At 44.2% G+C, this 17,089-nt stretch overlaps 1 protein-coding gene and 1 pseudogene across 1 annotated transcript; one reads left to right on the top strand and one right to left on the bottom strand.

Annotated features, from left to right (window-relative positions):
• Positions 1-755: 755 nt before the first annotated feature.
• On the bottom strand, positions 756-3,533 carry LOC117011391. The gene is made up of 4 exons (XM_042780204.1): positions 3,456-3,533; positions 3,042-3,340; positions 2,703-2,896; positions 756-1,003 (listed from the first exon to the last, which is right to left on the bottom strand). The coding sequence occupies exons 1-4, from the start codon at positions 3,531-3,533 to the stop codon at positions 804-806; spliced, it is 771 nt and encodes a 256-aa protein (XP_042636138.1). The 3' UTR covers positions 756-803.
• A 113-nt stretch (positions 3,534-3,646) lies between these two features.
• On the top strand, positions 3,647-16,856 carry LOC117011392 (annotated as a pseudogene).
• Positions 16,857-17,089: the final 233 nt, after the last annotated feature.

Below are 17,089 nucleotides of genomic sequence, written 5' to 3'. Positions count from 1 at the left end.
GTAACTGCATCAGGCAACAGAGCCAAAAGCAACTCCAGAGGAGATTTTGCCTTCATTTGTACTTATTACCCTGTGGGACTCGAAACTAGAACTCGTTTCCCTGGCAACACCTTTGCCATCCATCCCAAGGCTTTTCAAATTTAGTCTGAGGGTGTCTCATTCACTCTGCCCTCCTCTGTCCATCCAAGGCAGAACATATCCATTTAGAGGCACATATGGAATTAAGCTTGAAGTGCAGATCAAAATGGCAGCAGCTGCATGAAGGGACAGGGATCCAGACCTGACTCAGCCAGTACTCTTACACTGTTGGTGGTATTTCTGCCGCTACCTCCAGGACAGAAAAGAGCACGTGAGGAAGGCAGACCTAAGCACAACTGTTGGCAACAGACTTTCCTGTCGACTGCGTGAGCACAGCAAAGGGAAAAGTCAACCAGTGACTCATGTTTCAGCCTGCCACCTGTGAGGAGACCCCTACAGTGAGTTCTGCTTATGGAGAGTGAGTGACTCCAGAAATGAAACATTCCCTCATCTAACCCACAAACACACTGAAGTCTGGGCAACATAAGAGAATTACATTAAGATTAGGAAATAAGTAGTAAAAACGTTTCCAAAAGCAGCATTCACCTCTGGGTTTGACCTCATTCACTGTCTCCTTCATTTAAAAACCAGACCCTGCAAAAAGACCAGTTGTGAGACTACCTGTGTGTAGTTTGCCCAACAACGTAAGGTGTTCGGCTCACCTGGAGTTTTAAGACTTGGATTATTCTTCTCATACAACTGAAGCACCAGTAGGATCTTCTGACCTAAAAGCCAAGATTGAACCCAAAGCTAGTGACCTGTGGACACAAGAACGAGATGCAGAAGGAAGTGCCTTGGCCAGGCTGACACTCACCTGCGGCGCTCAGCGTGGCCCCGTAGGCTCCCAGCAGCACTGGGAGGTGACTGCTCCCACAGAGAGAGGAACTGAGCTGCACAGCTGTCAGCACAATGTCCACCAGTGCCTCTGGAACAAGCACAGCTTGAGCCCTGCAGCTCTCAGTCACACAGAGCACAAACAAACACCCCCACACCCACTCCACATGCATGCACACACAGCACTGGCCATTATACATCAGCATCTATCTCTAGAGACACCACAGCCCATGTCCCCAGCACACTTCAGGGTGATTATGATGCATTTAATTCAAGGCAACATCTTAAAACAGCACTCCTAAGCTGAACACACATGACACTCGGCCAGCTGAGGTCCCCACCATGGAACACACTATTCTGCAGAAGCTTTCCATGTGTACACACCCACTCTCCGGTTAAAAAGGACTGCTGTAGCCTATCTTGCCATAGCTCCACTCCTTCCCCCCCCAGGAGGGCATCAGGAACAGGTTCAGGAGCTGCACAGGGAAAGGCAGACATCCCAGCAACCTCCCCGAGGACTCGAGAATTCACAGCAAAAGCTTCTAACTCCGCACCCCAGCTGCAGTAAATATCAAAAAGCTCCTGCACTCTGCGTTGCAGCAGGGTTCAGCACTGCAGTTGGCTCATGAGTCACGGGAACTCTGTCCTGGGGGGTACACAAATTATCCACCTTTGCCCTGCAACTAACTGAGAAACAGAAAATAGAAGTGATTGGATTCCTCAAAAGCAGACAGGATGTTCGTAGCACACTCAAGACTCGACTCCAGATTTCTCTGCTCCCAGTATCTGAAAAGGCCTGGGCTTTCACCCCAGTCATGTGCAGGAACAGAAAATGCATGTCCAAACTAAAGAGCTCCTGAAGTACCATCCTGAGTGAATGCACTCGTGACACCAAGCTTCTGGAATACTGCAGCTGGCCTCAAAGAATCCATCCTGCTGACCTACAGAAATACACTCTAGAGGTAAGATACGTACATTCACAGTAAGCGGCAAAATCTATTCCTTATTTTTCATTTCACTAAACTGGTGACTCCCCAAGAGCTTTCTTCTCTTTTCAGGTGATTTAAAACTTGAAAGCTTGTTTACGTGTTGCTCGTCAATAAACACACAATTTGTTATCAACATGCTGCCCTGAGAATTTTCCCCCCCTTTCTTACACAGCTCTTTCAACTACTGCATCTCAAACCCCTGTACAGTGGAGAAAAGATGAGGTCTATGTAGATTAGATGTGGCTCAAGGTCAGGCAGGATTTCACTTGCCACTGAAGAAACAAACCACTCCTACAAATGAACTAGCACCCAATGTATATTTCTCTGGAAGGATACGCCTCATGAAAGGTTACAATATGAAATACGCACTATTTAAATTGCCATTCTTGATAAAACTTGCAGAATCAACTTGAAATCTCCTCTATCAACCTATTTAAAAACATGTTTCAACATCACAGCACCTAGGTGCACTTCAGTATCTTACACTAACTGCCTCAGAGAAACCAAAAGAATCAATCCAAGACTTCAACTGGGTTAAAAACACCAGAACAACAAACAAACAACAACTCTAACCAAAATAAAAACCCAAACTCACTTTTCCAGTAGTTTTAAAAACAGCATAAAACATATGTAACATTTGGATCCGAGCAGAGGTAACATTTAAATGCCGGTATTCTGGAGCTGTTAATAATTCTGCAGGTATTTACATGGGAGACGTGTTGCTGGATGGAGAGAACACTACACAAAAAAAAAGACAAGATTGGTTGTATTTAGCAGGGGAAGAAGAGAATTAAAAAATACCTCTTGTCTGGATTGTCGTGCCATCTTCTTCTATTGACCTCAGGATGGTTGACAAAAATAGAGAGCGTTGTGTGATCATCACATGAAGTTTGGAGAGCTTGACTAAGCTCTGACTAAGTGAGGATTCTTTCTTGTATAGTAACGGGATGGCAACGTTCAGCACCTTCAGAAATGTTTCATCTCTGTAAGAGTACCTTTGGGAGAAGGATCACAGAGAAGTAAGATCCCAAGCCAACCCAAGGAAAGCTGTGCTTGAAATTAAAAGCTGTTCAAGAAATGAGAACTTGGAAAAGAAAACGAACTTAATAAACCAAACCAAATTAAAATGAAAACACTTACTCGAGTCCTGTCTTCAAAAGGTTGCACCAGTCATCTGGGTTCACTTCTTCAACCACATACTGTGTGCGGCAAGCAAAAGTAGATGCTGGGTCACGTTTGGCACACGGAGCTTCTGCGGCAGCTTTTGTTCCAGGGACACAACAAGAATGAGCAAGCCAAATGCTCACGTGGCACGAGCGGAGGATAACAGGGAAAAAAAAACCTCTTGGATACAACAATCCTAACTCCTGCTTCAAAGCAAACTGCCAGTCTTTTATTGCTCGTACTTTGTAACGCCAATCAAGGCAGATCACTCTCCTCTAATAACCAACTACACAAACGATCCCTGAAAGTACACAGCACCCGCCGCCGCGCCCTGGCGTGCCGCACGCACCCACACAGAGCACACGCCAAGTCCCCAGCACGCGCTCGCACGCTCCCGGCACGGAACCGGCGCGGCCCCGCCCAGCCCCCTTGGCCCCGGCAGCAAGCCGCGAGTCCCCCGGCAGCCATCTTCTCTCCTAAACAGAACTGAGAAAAGGTAGGAAACATCATCAACATAAAGAACTTATGTGTGACTTCAGAACCTGCAGTAGCTTAAAGTTATGACTGCTCCCTGCAGAAATATGCAGCGATGGAAGGGGTAAAAAACCTGCTGCCCTCCCCAACAGAGCCCTCTTGGACGGGACAGGTGACAACCGGGACATAACAGCAACTGCCAGGAGCAGCGGCGTCTCCGCGGGCACACAGGCGGGACACACTCAGTGGCATGCCCGGCTGGGGAATGGCCGCTCCAACCCTTTCCCAGAGACCCCGGACACGCGCGGCCCATGCGGACCCCACTCACCCGCCGCCACAGTGGCCCCGGCGCTTAGGAACCGCCGCGCCATGCGCAGTGGCCGCTGCCGCGCACAGCTCCCGACCGCCCGGTTCCGGCCAGGGTGAGGCGGGGGTGGGGCCAGACCGTGAGGGGCGGATGTGGGGACGGGGCCTGGAGCCATCGCTGCCTGCTGAACGTATCCGGAGCGTGTCCGAGATGTGTCCGGGGCTATCCGAGGCTTTCCTGGTGCCAGTGTGTCCCGGTCATGCAGCGGGAGCTGGGCACGCTGCCGCTGGTCCCCGCCCTGCGCGCCCGCCTCGCCGTTGCTTCCAGATGGCGCAGGAGCTGCTGGACACCGGGCCCTGCAGCCTGAGCAAAGGTATCGGTGGCATTCGGCCCCGCGGGGCCTCGCCGACATCTTCTGGCTCCTTCCCCCTGCTCCGTCCTGCCTCCGGGAAATGGGCACAATGAATAATAATAATAAAAAAAGACGATTCTGGTAAAAGATCGGCTGACACTGATGGATGTAAATGGGATGTAGGAAAATGAAAGTATTCTGTTGGGGTCATCCCTCCTGTTTCCCCAGCTTTGCTCTTTTTTTTTTTTTTTTTACTGTGTGATTTAAACCAAATAGGTCTGTTTAAAGTTCGAAAATTGCCTTTTTCAAGGAGTGTGTAGTGATTGCTCCCTGTGACGGTGGGCAGGTCCTGGTACAGGGTGCCTAGAGAAACTGTGGCTGCCCCTGGATCCCTGGAAGTGTCCAGGGCCAGTCTCGATGAAGCTTTGAGCAACCTGGAATAGTGGAAAGTGTCCCTGATCATATTTGCAGTTGTTGAGCAAAACCGAGTGTTTTGTTTCTAAACACAGGAACAGGTGGGCAAAGAAAAGAGGAACAGCAAAATTTGATGAGGCAATGTTGCTGCTGAAGGCCTGTAGAGTAAATAAAACCTTAGCTGGAATTCAGCTCGTCCATCAAGTCAATACAGCAGCCAGGCTGCTTTAATAAGAGTTTTATTCTCTAAGTCATCAGTCTCTTGGGGATAAGGACACAACTTTTGTGTTACTCATGGAGAACTTATGCACCAAACTTCTGTTTGAACTGAGGTAAAAAGATGCTGTATTAAATGAGTTACTGCCTGTATATTAAACAAAGGATGATTAATAGTCCCTGATGTGCTCTGGTGGCGTTCTGGCTTGAAAATGATTTACTGGAGAAGTTCTTGCTTAAGAAATAAATTTTGCATGTTGGAGGCCTCGCTTGGAGGCTCTGGTGTGTCTGTGTGCACATGCTGGGATAAAATCTGCTCACCACCTTCCTGACTTTCAAGCCACATGGGAATATGTTTCCACACTCCTTACCTTGCCTGTTCTGTTTCTGGGGCCTTTGCTGTTGCTGTGTGTGGAGGGCAGGGCTTGGTGGGATGATGAGAGTAACAATATGCTCATACTTCTGACTCATCTACTCATCTGTTTGTTTTGTTCTCAGATCATCAGAAAGCTTTGGAGACTTTCTCTCTGGAAAATATCCTCTCTCACATCTATTACTTCTGTTGTCGTGACTACACAGAGCTGCTGGCCCAGGTCTACCTGGTGCCAGAATTCCTGTCAGAGCATTCCAAGGTAAGGGCTGTTGCAGGCTGCTCAGGAGGTGTCACTCATCTTCATGCTGCTGAAGATTTTTTGTCTGCTATAGTAACAGGCGTAAACACTTTGGTACCTCTTCAGCTTGGCAGTAAAATATTGGCTGATAGCAGAGTACAAATATAAAGCCTTTTGCTTGTTTGCCTTTTTGTTCCCATCCCAGTTACTACTCTCAAGAGTAATTTGCTTTTGCCATCCTCCTGAATTTCCACTCTGAGTTTAGGACACTGGGTCTGTGCTGCCACATGTTCCATTTTGGTGAGCACTGAGCTGTCAATCGGCACAGAACTGCTCCACACAAGAGCCTCAGAACCAGGGGGGTGTGTGGTGACCATAAGGGTGCCGTCAGAAAGGCTTGGTGCCACTTTTTCTGCCCTAAAAGATCACTGAGGACCAGAAATATCCTGCACCATCCAAGTGACTCTTCTTCTTTTCAGTGCATCTTCTGTTGCTAGAAGAAACCAGAGCCTGCAGCTTGACTCTTGGGTGGACTGCAGCCAGAAAGTTTCTTAGTAGCTAATGTCTTAGAGAAATGCTAGTGTAAGGCAGATTTTCAACACCTCCCCTCCAGATTTCTGGGTTCTGCACTGCAGATCTCTCCCTGTCAGGATCTGGGAAATATGACTGTGCCTCTTTCTGTCAGAGCACAAATCACTGTTGGATTAGAATGCCTTTTGCATATGTTCCAAAATTTTTCATTTATGGGAGCAGTTGTGTTCTTGAAAACACAGATGGGAGCCTCCCTTTTGCTCAGTGTAGTCTGGTATTTCCCTTTCCCTGCCAGGTACTAACGGTGCCCTGTTGTGTCTGCTCTTGTGGAAAGTCCATGGCTTCATTAGCACAGTTCCATTGGGCTGCAGCTCCCTGGAGCCGTCTGTGCTGATTATGTGGGCTTGGTATGCAGCCTGAAGTGCTGAAGGTTGCAGGAGAACCACAAGAGCTTCTGCTGATTCCTTGGACAGGCTAGATGTGACTTGACAGACTGCTCATTGCAGTCCAGCTCTCATTAAAATGAGTCTGATCCCTCTGGAGCTGAGTCTGGGACCACAGGAAGTCTCCAGATTTTAGGGTTTTAGGAGAGAGAAAAAGTTGTAGAGGTGTAGAGATAAGAAAGATGTACAGTTAGACATCCAAATGTGCCATTTGGAAATATGAATTAATTTGAGATCTTGTTAATAATATGACAAAAACTGTTAGAAGATATTCTTGCTGTAAAAACCCCAATTCTTTAAGGTCTGCTAGAGCCAAGCTGGCATGGACAAGGCAGGTGTTAGTGAGCTCTCTTTACTCTTGAAATACTTTAAGTTTTCCTGTCTGCCATCTGGGAGAAATTTAACTCCATTGCATCCTACCTGGACATATTTGTGATAGCCAAGTTATATAACCATGTATACATTGCTGTCTACCATGAGTCATGTTTGTGCTGTTAAACTGATTGTTCTTAAAGAAATGATACATGAGGAAGATGTACAGACTCATGGAAAAGAATTTGTAGCAAGCAGGGAAGATGAGAATAGGATGAATGTCTTCTTAATCCCAATTATTTAATCTTTTAATCTTCTTTTGCAAATTAAGGGTTTGGGGTTTTTTTTCAGTTGGAGGCCCAGGACCATTTCACAGTGATGTCTGTGTAGGCCTGTATGCTCCAGTCATAAAGAGACTTCCCAGTAATGAGTTAAATCAGTAATGCAGAAAATCAGGATTTTTGTGCTGTTTTGACTTTGTTATCTTGTGCAGTAATGCAAGAACTTGTAGACACCAAGGACTGAATGACATCTGAACACTCAGGCACTGTGTGACCTTCCATCTCCCTCCTGTATTTCAGACTTGGATCATCAAAACAGCCTCAACAGATGAAGTTAGAAGAAATCAAAATCCCAGACTAATGTTTATCCAGTGTCTTGAGGGTGATGAGCCAGGAGCTGCAGCATGCTCTGACTTCAGCTAATGATTGCTACAAAAGAAATAATTCAGCAAAGCAAACATCTCGAGGCAAGCTAGATCCTCAGCTCCAGTGCAGTGTGCCTGGAATATCTTTAGGGATCTGTTAAACTCTGTGTTTCCAAGACAGATCACTGATAACAGCTGAGTTATCCCAACGGTGGTTCCAGAGAGCTTGAATTCTGATTTTGATTTGGATTTAATTTTTGAAGGAGAAGGTGAATTAATTGCTGTTTGTGGAGAGTTGACTGAAGTACAGTTGTGCTGTTTAATTATGATTTTCTCCAGCTTCTCTTCTGCAAGGCTTTAAGTCCAGCTTTGCCAGTCATGATCACCTAAGGACAAAATAAAACATTCCAGTGCACTTAAAAACAGGTCTTGCTGGTTTTTGTCGTTTTTTTATAGGATGGTAATGGCAGATTTTTATCTTTTCTCCTGCATTTAGGTCTGGCTGGTGGTGATTGATGGAATTGCCTTTCCCTTTCGTCATGACTTTGAGGACCTGTCTCTGCGCACGAGGCTACTGAACGGGCTGGCACAGCAGCTCATCATCATAGCCAACGACCACAAGTCAGCTGTAAGTCCATAAATCCCAAAGGAAGCTGCTCTTTTTTACAAAGAATTAAGGAAATGTGATTTGCTCTTGCCTCTAACTAGCAAAATAAAACTGTAGTAATACCCTGTGCTTTCACTCTTGTTTGTTTAGTTGGTAAATATAGAGGGATCACAAAAGCAAAACACCTAAAAGGTGGGAAAGTCCTAGTCATGTCAAAATAAGTACACTTTACATCAACAGCATCCTGTGGATCTTAATGAAGTGGTAGCATGTCATTTCTAATGCTGTTTGCCATCATCTCCAAAGATTTGGTTGGGCAAGGAATGCTCCTCTGGTGATTTTACCTACAAAAATACCTCAGAGCATTCAGCAGTTCCAGCACAACTTTCCACTAAACTGTGGGTTTAGCATTCTTAAGGAAGAAAACCACTTTGTCTGCTGGATTGGCCTTGTCTTCTGGCATCCATGGAAACTCGGAGCCTCCTTTCTGGGCATTGTTCCTACGTCACTGGCGGTCTGGAGGCAGCAGAGCTGCAGCCAGCAGATGGCACTGGAAGCTGCAGCTGTTCCAGAAGTTGTTTTGGAAGTCTCTGGCAGCTCACAGAAGCATTGTTCAGGAATTGGAGCTTCCCCAGCTCTCAAAATGGTGCTTGTGCCCCTAACAGTGTCCAGGTGACCTGTGACCTTGTCACCCACAGCTCTCTGGTGCAATTGGCTTTTGTTCCAGGCTGTTAAAAATACAACTCTTGTGTTTCCTCTGGGAGCTGTAGGAAGGGAAGAGCCCAGCATTGGCAGTGTCCTGACATGAGCTCTGGAGCTCCTTGCTGGTGCTCTGGGCACCAGGGAGATGATGTTCCAGGATCTGCACAGCCTCAGTTTTCCTGAGTGCTTTTCCCCACAGTTTGGTACCTGGTCACCTTGAACAGCAGCTGCTGTCATTGGACAATGTTTTTCTTTGGTCAAGGATAAAAGATAGAAATAATTTCTTCTGAACCAGGGAGCAGTTTAGTATAAAGGTGCTAAAGACACTCTTGCTGAAGGAGTCAGAGCTTCAGGAATGGTTTTGCTTGGATTGGCCCTCTTGTTAGTGGTGTCTGAGTTAGGTGCATGAGCTGGGAGCAGGCTAAATCCAGCCTGCATGCCAAAGATTGCTTCTCAGGCAGCTCTGGATGCTCTAATATGGAAGGAAAGTCAGATGCTAAAGCTGGACTCAGAGTAAGGATGCCCAGCCCTTCTCCAGCAGGGAGAAGAGGAGGCTCTTTGGGGTTGTTACCAGGCACTTGTGATGAGTTCCTTCTCTAAAATGTGCAATATCTATGCTGGGCTCTGGGCTGTGTGAATGTTTTAGGGTGTGCTCAGTGGAGCTGTTTGCTCTCACACACTTTTCTGAATTGCTTCTGTAAGAATCCACTGAGCATGTCAAGCAATGGAGCTCTCTAGGGTCTTAGATGGGTACAATTTTTCATTTTTAATGAACTTTGTCATTAATATTCCTGGCTCTTTTCTGTCTCACCCAGCCCCACTTCTACCAGGGACCTATCCTAGACTGTCTGTGAGCCTTGCACAAGTGATTGGGGCTGTGAAAACATTCCCCCGCTCTGTCTGTTCACTTCCATTCTGCTTTGTGTTGTACCCACTTGTGCATTTTTAGACTGCAAGGCACAGAAATTCGCTGAATCACCAGGACAATGCACATTGTGAGCAGCACCACCAAGTTCATTTACGCCAGGGACTGAGAGCTGGCTCCTCGTGGAGGGGCAGTGCAAGTCACCTGCAGCTAAACACAGATCCAAACAGCATTTAGTAAATGCTTGGGAAAGGGGAAATTGAGATTTCTTCTAAGTCTTGAATGAAAGAAATCTCCCTTTCAAACCAAAAATACATTTTGCAGGGTTCTCTTAATTTGTTTTGAAAAGATGAGGCACCTTTCCAGTTTCCCATCACAGTTGCCGAGAGTTTTGCCTGAGTAACTGCTTCATCAGTAAAAGCTTTTTTGAAAATTCCCTTGTGGATGATGCAATTCCTCCAAAGCCATCTTCCCCTGGAACTTGCTCTGACAGATAAGGTATCCTATATACCAAGGTTGAGCCAAATTCCTTAAGAATTTGGTCACTCTCCTAAGACTTTGGAAGATAATTGGTTAGAAATTAGTTTGTGTAATTGGTCAGTTCACCTTTAGAACTTCTCACTTAGATTGGATGCTGTTCTTTGAATAAACTTTTATTAGCTGTAGTTTGAATCCCCCTTGAACTTATAAATATGACTGTTTCTTCTTGTGGAACTCATCAAGTAAGGCCTCCGGTCTTTCTCTGCTGGCTAAACGTAAGCTTCTGAGAGATGGCCAATCAATATTAGCACTCTCAGGTCCTGGTAAAACTACCACCAGGGACCAAAAAGAAACCTTACATTCCCTCTCTTCCCTCCCACCAGTAGACTGATTTCCAGATTTTCTTATTCCTTTGTTTCTGTTTCCTCTTTCAGGTGGTTCTGACAAACCAAATGACAACAAGGATTGGACAAAGCCAGTCCACGTTGGTACCTGCTTTAGGTAAGTGTTCAGCTTTGAGATGAAAACTGATAGATGAGTTCCTTTCTTTTGGCTTTATGTACAAAGAAAGGAACTCATCAAAAAAAATGTACCTGGAAGCAGTAAACCTGCTAGAGGTGGTGAGGAGAAGGTTAAATCACTCAACGCCCCCCGCCCCAGCTTAATGGTTGCATACCACAAACTAAGCTGCAATTTCCTAAATTCCCAGAGAACCATTCACTGCCTCTCCCAAGCAGTTTAAATCGTTTATTTTCCCATTTCCCTTGAACATAGCCCATTAATTATTTGCACGAGGCATTTCATATTTGCTGTATCACTGGAATTTTCTGCAGTTATGATTTAGAGGGAAGTTCTGTGTGGGATCCTCAGGCACAGCCTGCGCTGAGCCAGGTTAAAGATTTTTTTCCAGGTTGCTCAGTTTTGCCCTGTAATGAGCATGCCTTTCTGCTGCAGTCACAGGGGAAAATAAAACAGTTCTCAAGTGGAGTTTTCTACAATTAAGGAAAGCTTCAGCATTTAAATCTTATTTAAGGTTGTAGCTTTGCATTATTTTATGATTCACTTAAAGGGCACAAATTCTTCAGTTCCTGTGAGCTAAGTCATGATTCCCTTGCTCTGGAGAGGAGAGAGAAGGGGACAGTACAAAGGCAAAGATGTTCTCAGAGCCTGTACAGGCACCAAACCATTTGGCAGAGATGTAGGGTAAAATGAACAAACCCAGCCCATCTCCTGCAGGAATGTGAAGAACATGGAATTTGAAACTGTGCAGGCAGACCCAGCTCCCAGACCCTTTTTGTCAGTTTTGCCTCTTGCTTTCTGATGGATTCTTTTTGGCAGCCTTTCTGCCTACAAACTCAATTAAAGCTAATAGAGTCTGTCTTTTTTCACTGGCCAGCATTGTTTGGGAGCTGTTGTGTATATTGAGTCATGGGGACAGTAAAGAATGTGAAGACATTCAGGGAAGGTTATAATTCCCAGATATCCTGCCTTGCCTTGTGCGTATTTTCTTTCACAAACAATTAATTTGACCTGACCTCCTGTGGAGCTGACTGTGTGACCACAGTATTGTTAAACTGAGCAGTGTAAACTCTTCCAAAAATGCAACTTGGTACCAGTTGAGAGAATATTTAACCAAGTGGTTTTGACGCCATGCTCTGAAGAAATGGTGTTTCAAAAGTCTCATCATAAAGGTTAGAGAAACTCTCACTCCTCCATGGTTTGGTGTAGCCAAAGGAGCTGTTGAGGAAAGGGTCAGCCAGCAAGCCCCCAGGTAAAATCACCAAAATGGACTTTTCCCCCCATTGATTGGTAAGCCTGAGAAAAAGCTTTTTCATGAAAGCATTAATCTCTAAACTCTTATTCAGCTCCTGGGCAGAAGGGAAGATCTTAATTATCAGAAAAAAAAACAAAAAAGGAAAAAAGCACAGATGCTGCAAGGTATTAAGTCAGGAGCTTTATGAAGAGGAGAGCTTTCTTTCCTACTACTGATAGCTAAGCTGGGTGTTCCTACACATTTCTACTAAATATATTTAGAAAGGAGGTCAAGTATTAATCTACAAGCAGTTCAACTCAGAAATATCTTGTTTCACAGTAGCATTTTTCACTCATATTCAGTGCAGATGGAAATGTGCTGGCGTGGAATTTGTAGCCATTGTAAAATGTGTTTTGATCTCTGCCTCAGAGCCATTTCTGAGAGTCAAAATCTTTAATCTCAACTCAGATATAGTGGAGCAAGGCCTGGCAAGATGCCCAGAGGGTCTAGGTCTTCATTACAGTGGGATCTCTTTTTCTTTTTCCCCCTTCTCTGTGCTCTAATAAATACCAGAGCTCAGTGAGCATGAGGGGCTGGGGGTGTAGGGGAGACCAGGGAGAGCTGGACAGGAAAGAGCAGGTGGGCAGGGGAGACTTGGCTGGTTTAAAATGCCATCCATCTTTGGACTGCTGGCAGGGATAAACAGAGGAAAAAGCACCCAATAAAGATGTCTGTGCATTGACTTGTGGTGAGGTGTGAGCTGAAACAATAGGACTGAGCCCCTGGAGCAGGAGAAAAATCCAAATTTCTTTTTTTCTTCCCCCCACACCTCCCCGCTCCTTGCTTTTGGTTGTGTTATTTTGCATTTTGCTGTCAGAAGCAGAAGACTGCTTCAGGGGCCCTTAATACTTTAATAATCATTGACTTCTCCCAAGGCTGGTATTTCAAAGGGACTGATGTTTGCTCATAATTAGGCCTGAGAGACAGAATATCGCGCTTCTGAAGTAGGATTTAGACCTCCTCACCAGACTCCTTCAGTAGTAATTAGACAAATCTCTTCAAGCTGCCTCTGTTTTCAAGACTTGTCTAGTAGCTGTCCTTTATTAGGCAGCCATACAATTTTTCTACAAATGTGGAAGTACTGCATCAAGATTTCTGTAAAACATGCAGACTACAGAGGTTATTCCTTGTCTTGGTGTATTTGTTGTGAGATCCTTGCAAGCATGAAAAAGATGTGATGCATCACAGCAAGAAAGGATGGGGTTTTTTTTAATCATTAAGATTAATTTCATTTCAGCTTGCTGATGGTGGTAGTGTAGGAGATAATGAACTGTCATTTTGTGTTCCTCAGGAGAAAGCTGGGGACACATGGCCACCAAGCGTTTAATCCTCCAATGGGACAACAGTCAGAGGTGAGGGAAAATGTGAGGAAAATCCCAATCAATACAAGTATGACACTGGAGAATCCTCCAAACAGGCCATGGGGGACAAGCAGGGTTTGAATTTGGTCTCCTGGCTTTGCTCTGCCACATCCCAGGCTCCCAAGACTCAGGAATTTTCTTCTTCAGGCTGGGACAGTGTGGGCTGAGCTGTCAGGCTCCTCCTCCCCACCCTGGTGGGATCTTCCTGACAATATGCCATGGTTTATAAGAGTAACATCCTAATGGCGGTTATTAATCCCAAATTTCTCTTTTCCACTCCCAAATATTCCTTTCCTGGACCCAAATCCCCATTTTTGCTCCCAAATTTCCACTTTTCAGTCCCAAATTTCTCTTTTTTAGTCCCCAAATTCCCAATTGTAGGTCAAAATTCTCCTTTTTTGCTCCCAAATTTGGCTTTTTGGACCCAAATTTCCCATCTGGGTGACAAAATTTCCATTTTTACTCCCAAATCCTCCCTTCCAGGACCCAACTTTCTCCTTTTTAGCCCCAAATTTCCCATTTTAGATCAGAATTCCCCTTTTCAGTTCCTAAATTTCACATTTTTAGTCTCAAGTTTCTGGCTTTTAGCTCCAAATTCCCCATTTTCGATGCCAAATTTCACTATTTAGACCCAAATTGTCCTTTTTGGGGCCGGATTTCTCTCTTTTATCCCCAAATTTCCCATTTTTTGGTCATAATTCTCCTTGTTTTGGGCCCAAATATCCCTTTCTGATCTCAAATTCTCCTTTTTTATTCCCAAATTCTCCCTTCCAGGACCCAAATTCCCAATTTTGATCCAAATTCTCCTTTTGAGGGCCAAAATTCTCCTTTTTTAGCCCCAAATTCTCCCTTTCTGGACCCAAATTTCTCTTTTTTAAGCCCAAATTTCCCATTTTTGCTCCAAAATTTTCCATTTTTGGACCCAAAATTCTCATCTGAGCGCCAAAATCTCCCTTTTTTAATCCCAAATTCGCCTTTTTTCATCCCAAATTTCCCTTTTTTGTCCCCCCCAAATTCCCCATTTTACCCAAATTTCCCCCTCTTTAGCTCCAAATTTTGTATTTTTTGGGTGCTGGTGTTAACAGATACTTTTTCAGGGTGGCCAGAGGCTTTCCCCACCAGAACTGCCAAAGCCCGGGAGGTAACCAAGGTATTGTTACAAGAGATATTCCCACGCTTCGGAGTTCCAGTCACAATATCTTCAGATAGAGGGCCACACTTTATTTCAAGAATAGTACAACAAATCAGTTGTCACTTGGGCGTAGACTGGGAGCTCCATACTCCATATCATCCCCAGTCAAGAGGCCAAGTTGAAAAAATGAATCATTTAATTAAGCAACAAATTATGAGATTAGGACAAGAAACTAATTTACCCTGGCCTCAGTCTCTCCCACTGGCATTGCTGCAGATCCGAACCAAGCCTAGAGCCAAAGAAAAACTAAGTCCCTTTGAAATGCTTTATGGGAGACCATATGGGGTGCAAAAGGGATTGTCTACCCAAGTGGGGGAAGAGAGGCTGACTGACTATATGATAGCCTTAAGTAAGCAACTCAGAAAAATTAAGAAACCTGTGGCTGGAACTCAGGGCAGAGGGCTGGATGGACCAGTGCATGACACACAACCTGGAGATTATGTATATGTTAAGTCTCTTACAGAAAAAACTTTAGAGCCACAGCGGGAAAGACCGTTCCAGGTGCTCCTCACCACTGCAGTTAACTTCACTGCAGTTAAGATCAAGGAACAGAGTGCCTGGATTCACCACTCTCTAGTGAAAAAGGTTCCAAAAGCCCCTTGGAAAGTAACATCGGGTGACAATGAACTGAAATTAAAACTTACTCGAGCAAAATGAATACATTGCAATCGGGAGCATTCAGTAATTTAGCTTGCAGGTATCTCATCAATAGAATTGTTTTATTTGTTTTGCTTGTAATCATAAGTGTGATCCAAGAATTGGAAAGTACCTCTAGTCAGAATGAAGCTGAGTGGCCTTGGTCCCAAGCTTCCATTCAGTACACTGGATCCATGGGAAAGCATTCTGATATAAAAGATTTAAACCTATCGACTGTGGTTGTGCATGGAAACCAGGTGTATGAAAGGCATGAATGGCAAAAACCAAGGGCTGTGGTCCCTTCAAGGGACTATAGGAGAAAAAATCGGAGTAGGATGTCGGATGGTTAATGGGACTAAACATAAGAAAGCAAAACAAATTACTGTTTCAATTTCTCCTACAAACAGTGACCCGGAAGTCTGTAGTCATCCAAGTAAATTAGATTGTTGGTGTAATTTTACACTAGTACAACCTGTGTATGTGGTTTGCCTTTAGTATCACAATTCTATTGCGCTTACATTCAAATTTAAAATAAATGTTATAACTGTTACAATAACTGAATCAACCGTAACCCAAGCCCAAACCACTCTACCTAAAATTGAACCTAAAATTTATGAAGTTGGCCCCTATGTAATAAGGAATACGGGCCAACAACAACTGCTATTTAATCCAGAGTGGTCTCTCAAACGTTTTGAATTGCTAATGCAAACTAACATCTCTGAAATTCAGCCAGCCTGCTCCTCTTTCCTAAAAACATCCTATGAAGGCTGGGCAACATAGTTACAAAAGCAAAGAGATTTAACTGGAGCATTACGAACAGGATTGGGAGTCCTAAACGGAATAGATTCAGAGATTCAGAAATATTAATGAATAAGTTAACCACTGCAACAAGTGATCTGAGAAAGCTAGATCAGCCCCTATGATCCTCTTTATTAGCACTAGGAACTAGCCAGTGGCAGATCTCTAAAGTATTACCAAGGTGGAAAAAAGCTGCAGACCAAGACCATGAGTTAATAATAAAGGCACTTAATATGGCCCAGGACAATGTGTCATTGGCTCTCAGTTGCATACAGGCACAATTATGGATGCAATCAACAGTTGCTTTAGTAATAAGGAAAAGAAGTGAAGGTACTTTTCCAATTGAAATTTGGAAAATTGTCTGGGACAATGCAAACAAGTTAGAAAGAAAACTTCAATCCTGGTGGACTCTGGTAAATTTTACCTATGACCCTACCACTGAAATGGCTACTGCTTTTGTGCTTACTATACGTAATGCCATGATATACACTATCCACCCTATTGTTGCATTAGGATTAAATCATGAAAGGGCAGTGCTCTATCCCTCAGAGCACAGAGCATGGGCCTGGATGATGAATAAGAAATGGTAAACTGTAAATGTAGAATCTTGTGCTACAAGGGAACAACTAAGGTTTATCTGTGAGAGTAACACAATTGATGCACAAGATATATGTCTGGATACTGAGCAAAGTATTTGCCACTTTGAGATTCATCCAGATACTAGTCAAAAGACTGTGCTTGTATATATTGGCTTAGGCTGTGTATGTTTAAGAACTGCTTGTGCTTCTGTAGAAATAGATGATAACAATGTAATATTATCCACTAAGAATTGTTCTAACCTTTGTATTTGAAGTTTTGTTAAGATAGTTGGATGTGACTTTTCATATGTGGCACCACTTACATCCCACCAGTTGATAAGATCTAATTACACAATATATCATAGATTATCACCTACACCCATTGGAATGAATCTTACATTAGTAAGGCAGCTAATGAAACACCAAGACCTGACAGAAATCCTGAAAGAGATTCAGGAAAATGGGCAAAAGACTCTGGTTACTGTCTACCATGATATAAAAGAGATAAGCAAAGTGTTACAAAGAGTAAAACAGGATGCAACTCATCACTGGTGGGATGCACTTCTGGATGGTCACCAACTGCAACTGGAATTCTGAACACGCTTTTTCTATTGGAATACTTGTTTGGAACTGGGGGATGTTAAAGCGAATAGTGGCACTGACTTCCCTAGTGACAGTATATGGTA

Source organism: Catharus ustulatus, unplaced genomic scaffold (assembly GCF_009819885.2).
Source record: "Catharus ustulatus isolate bCatUst1 unplaced genomic scaffold, bCatUst1.pri.v2 scaffold_130_arrow_ctg1, whole genome shotgun sequence".
Classification (NCBI taxonomy): domain Eukaryota; kingdom Metazoa; phylum Chordata; class Aves; order Passeriformes; family Turdidae; genus Catharus; species Catharus ustulatus.
Note: the sequence above shows the minus strand (reverse complement) of the source record. Positions and strands in the feature narration are given on the sequence as shown.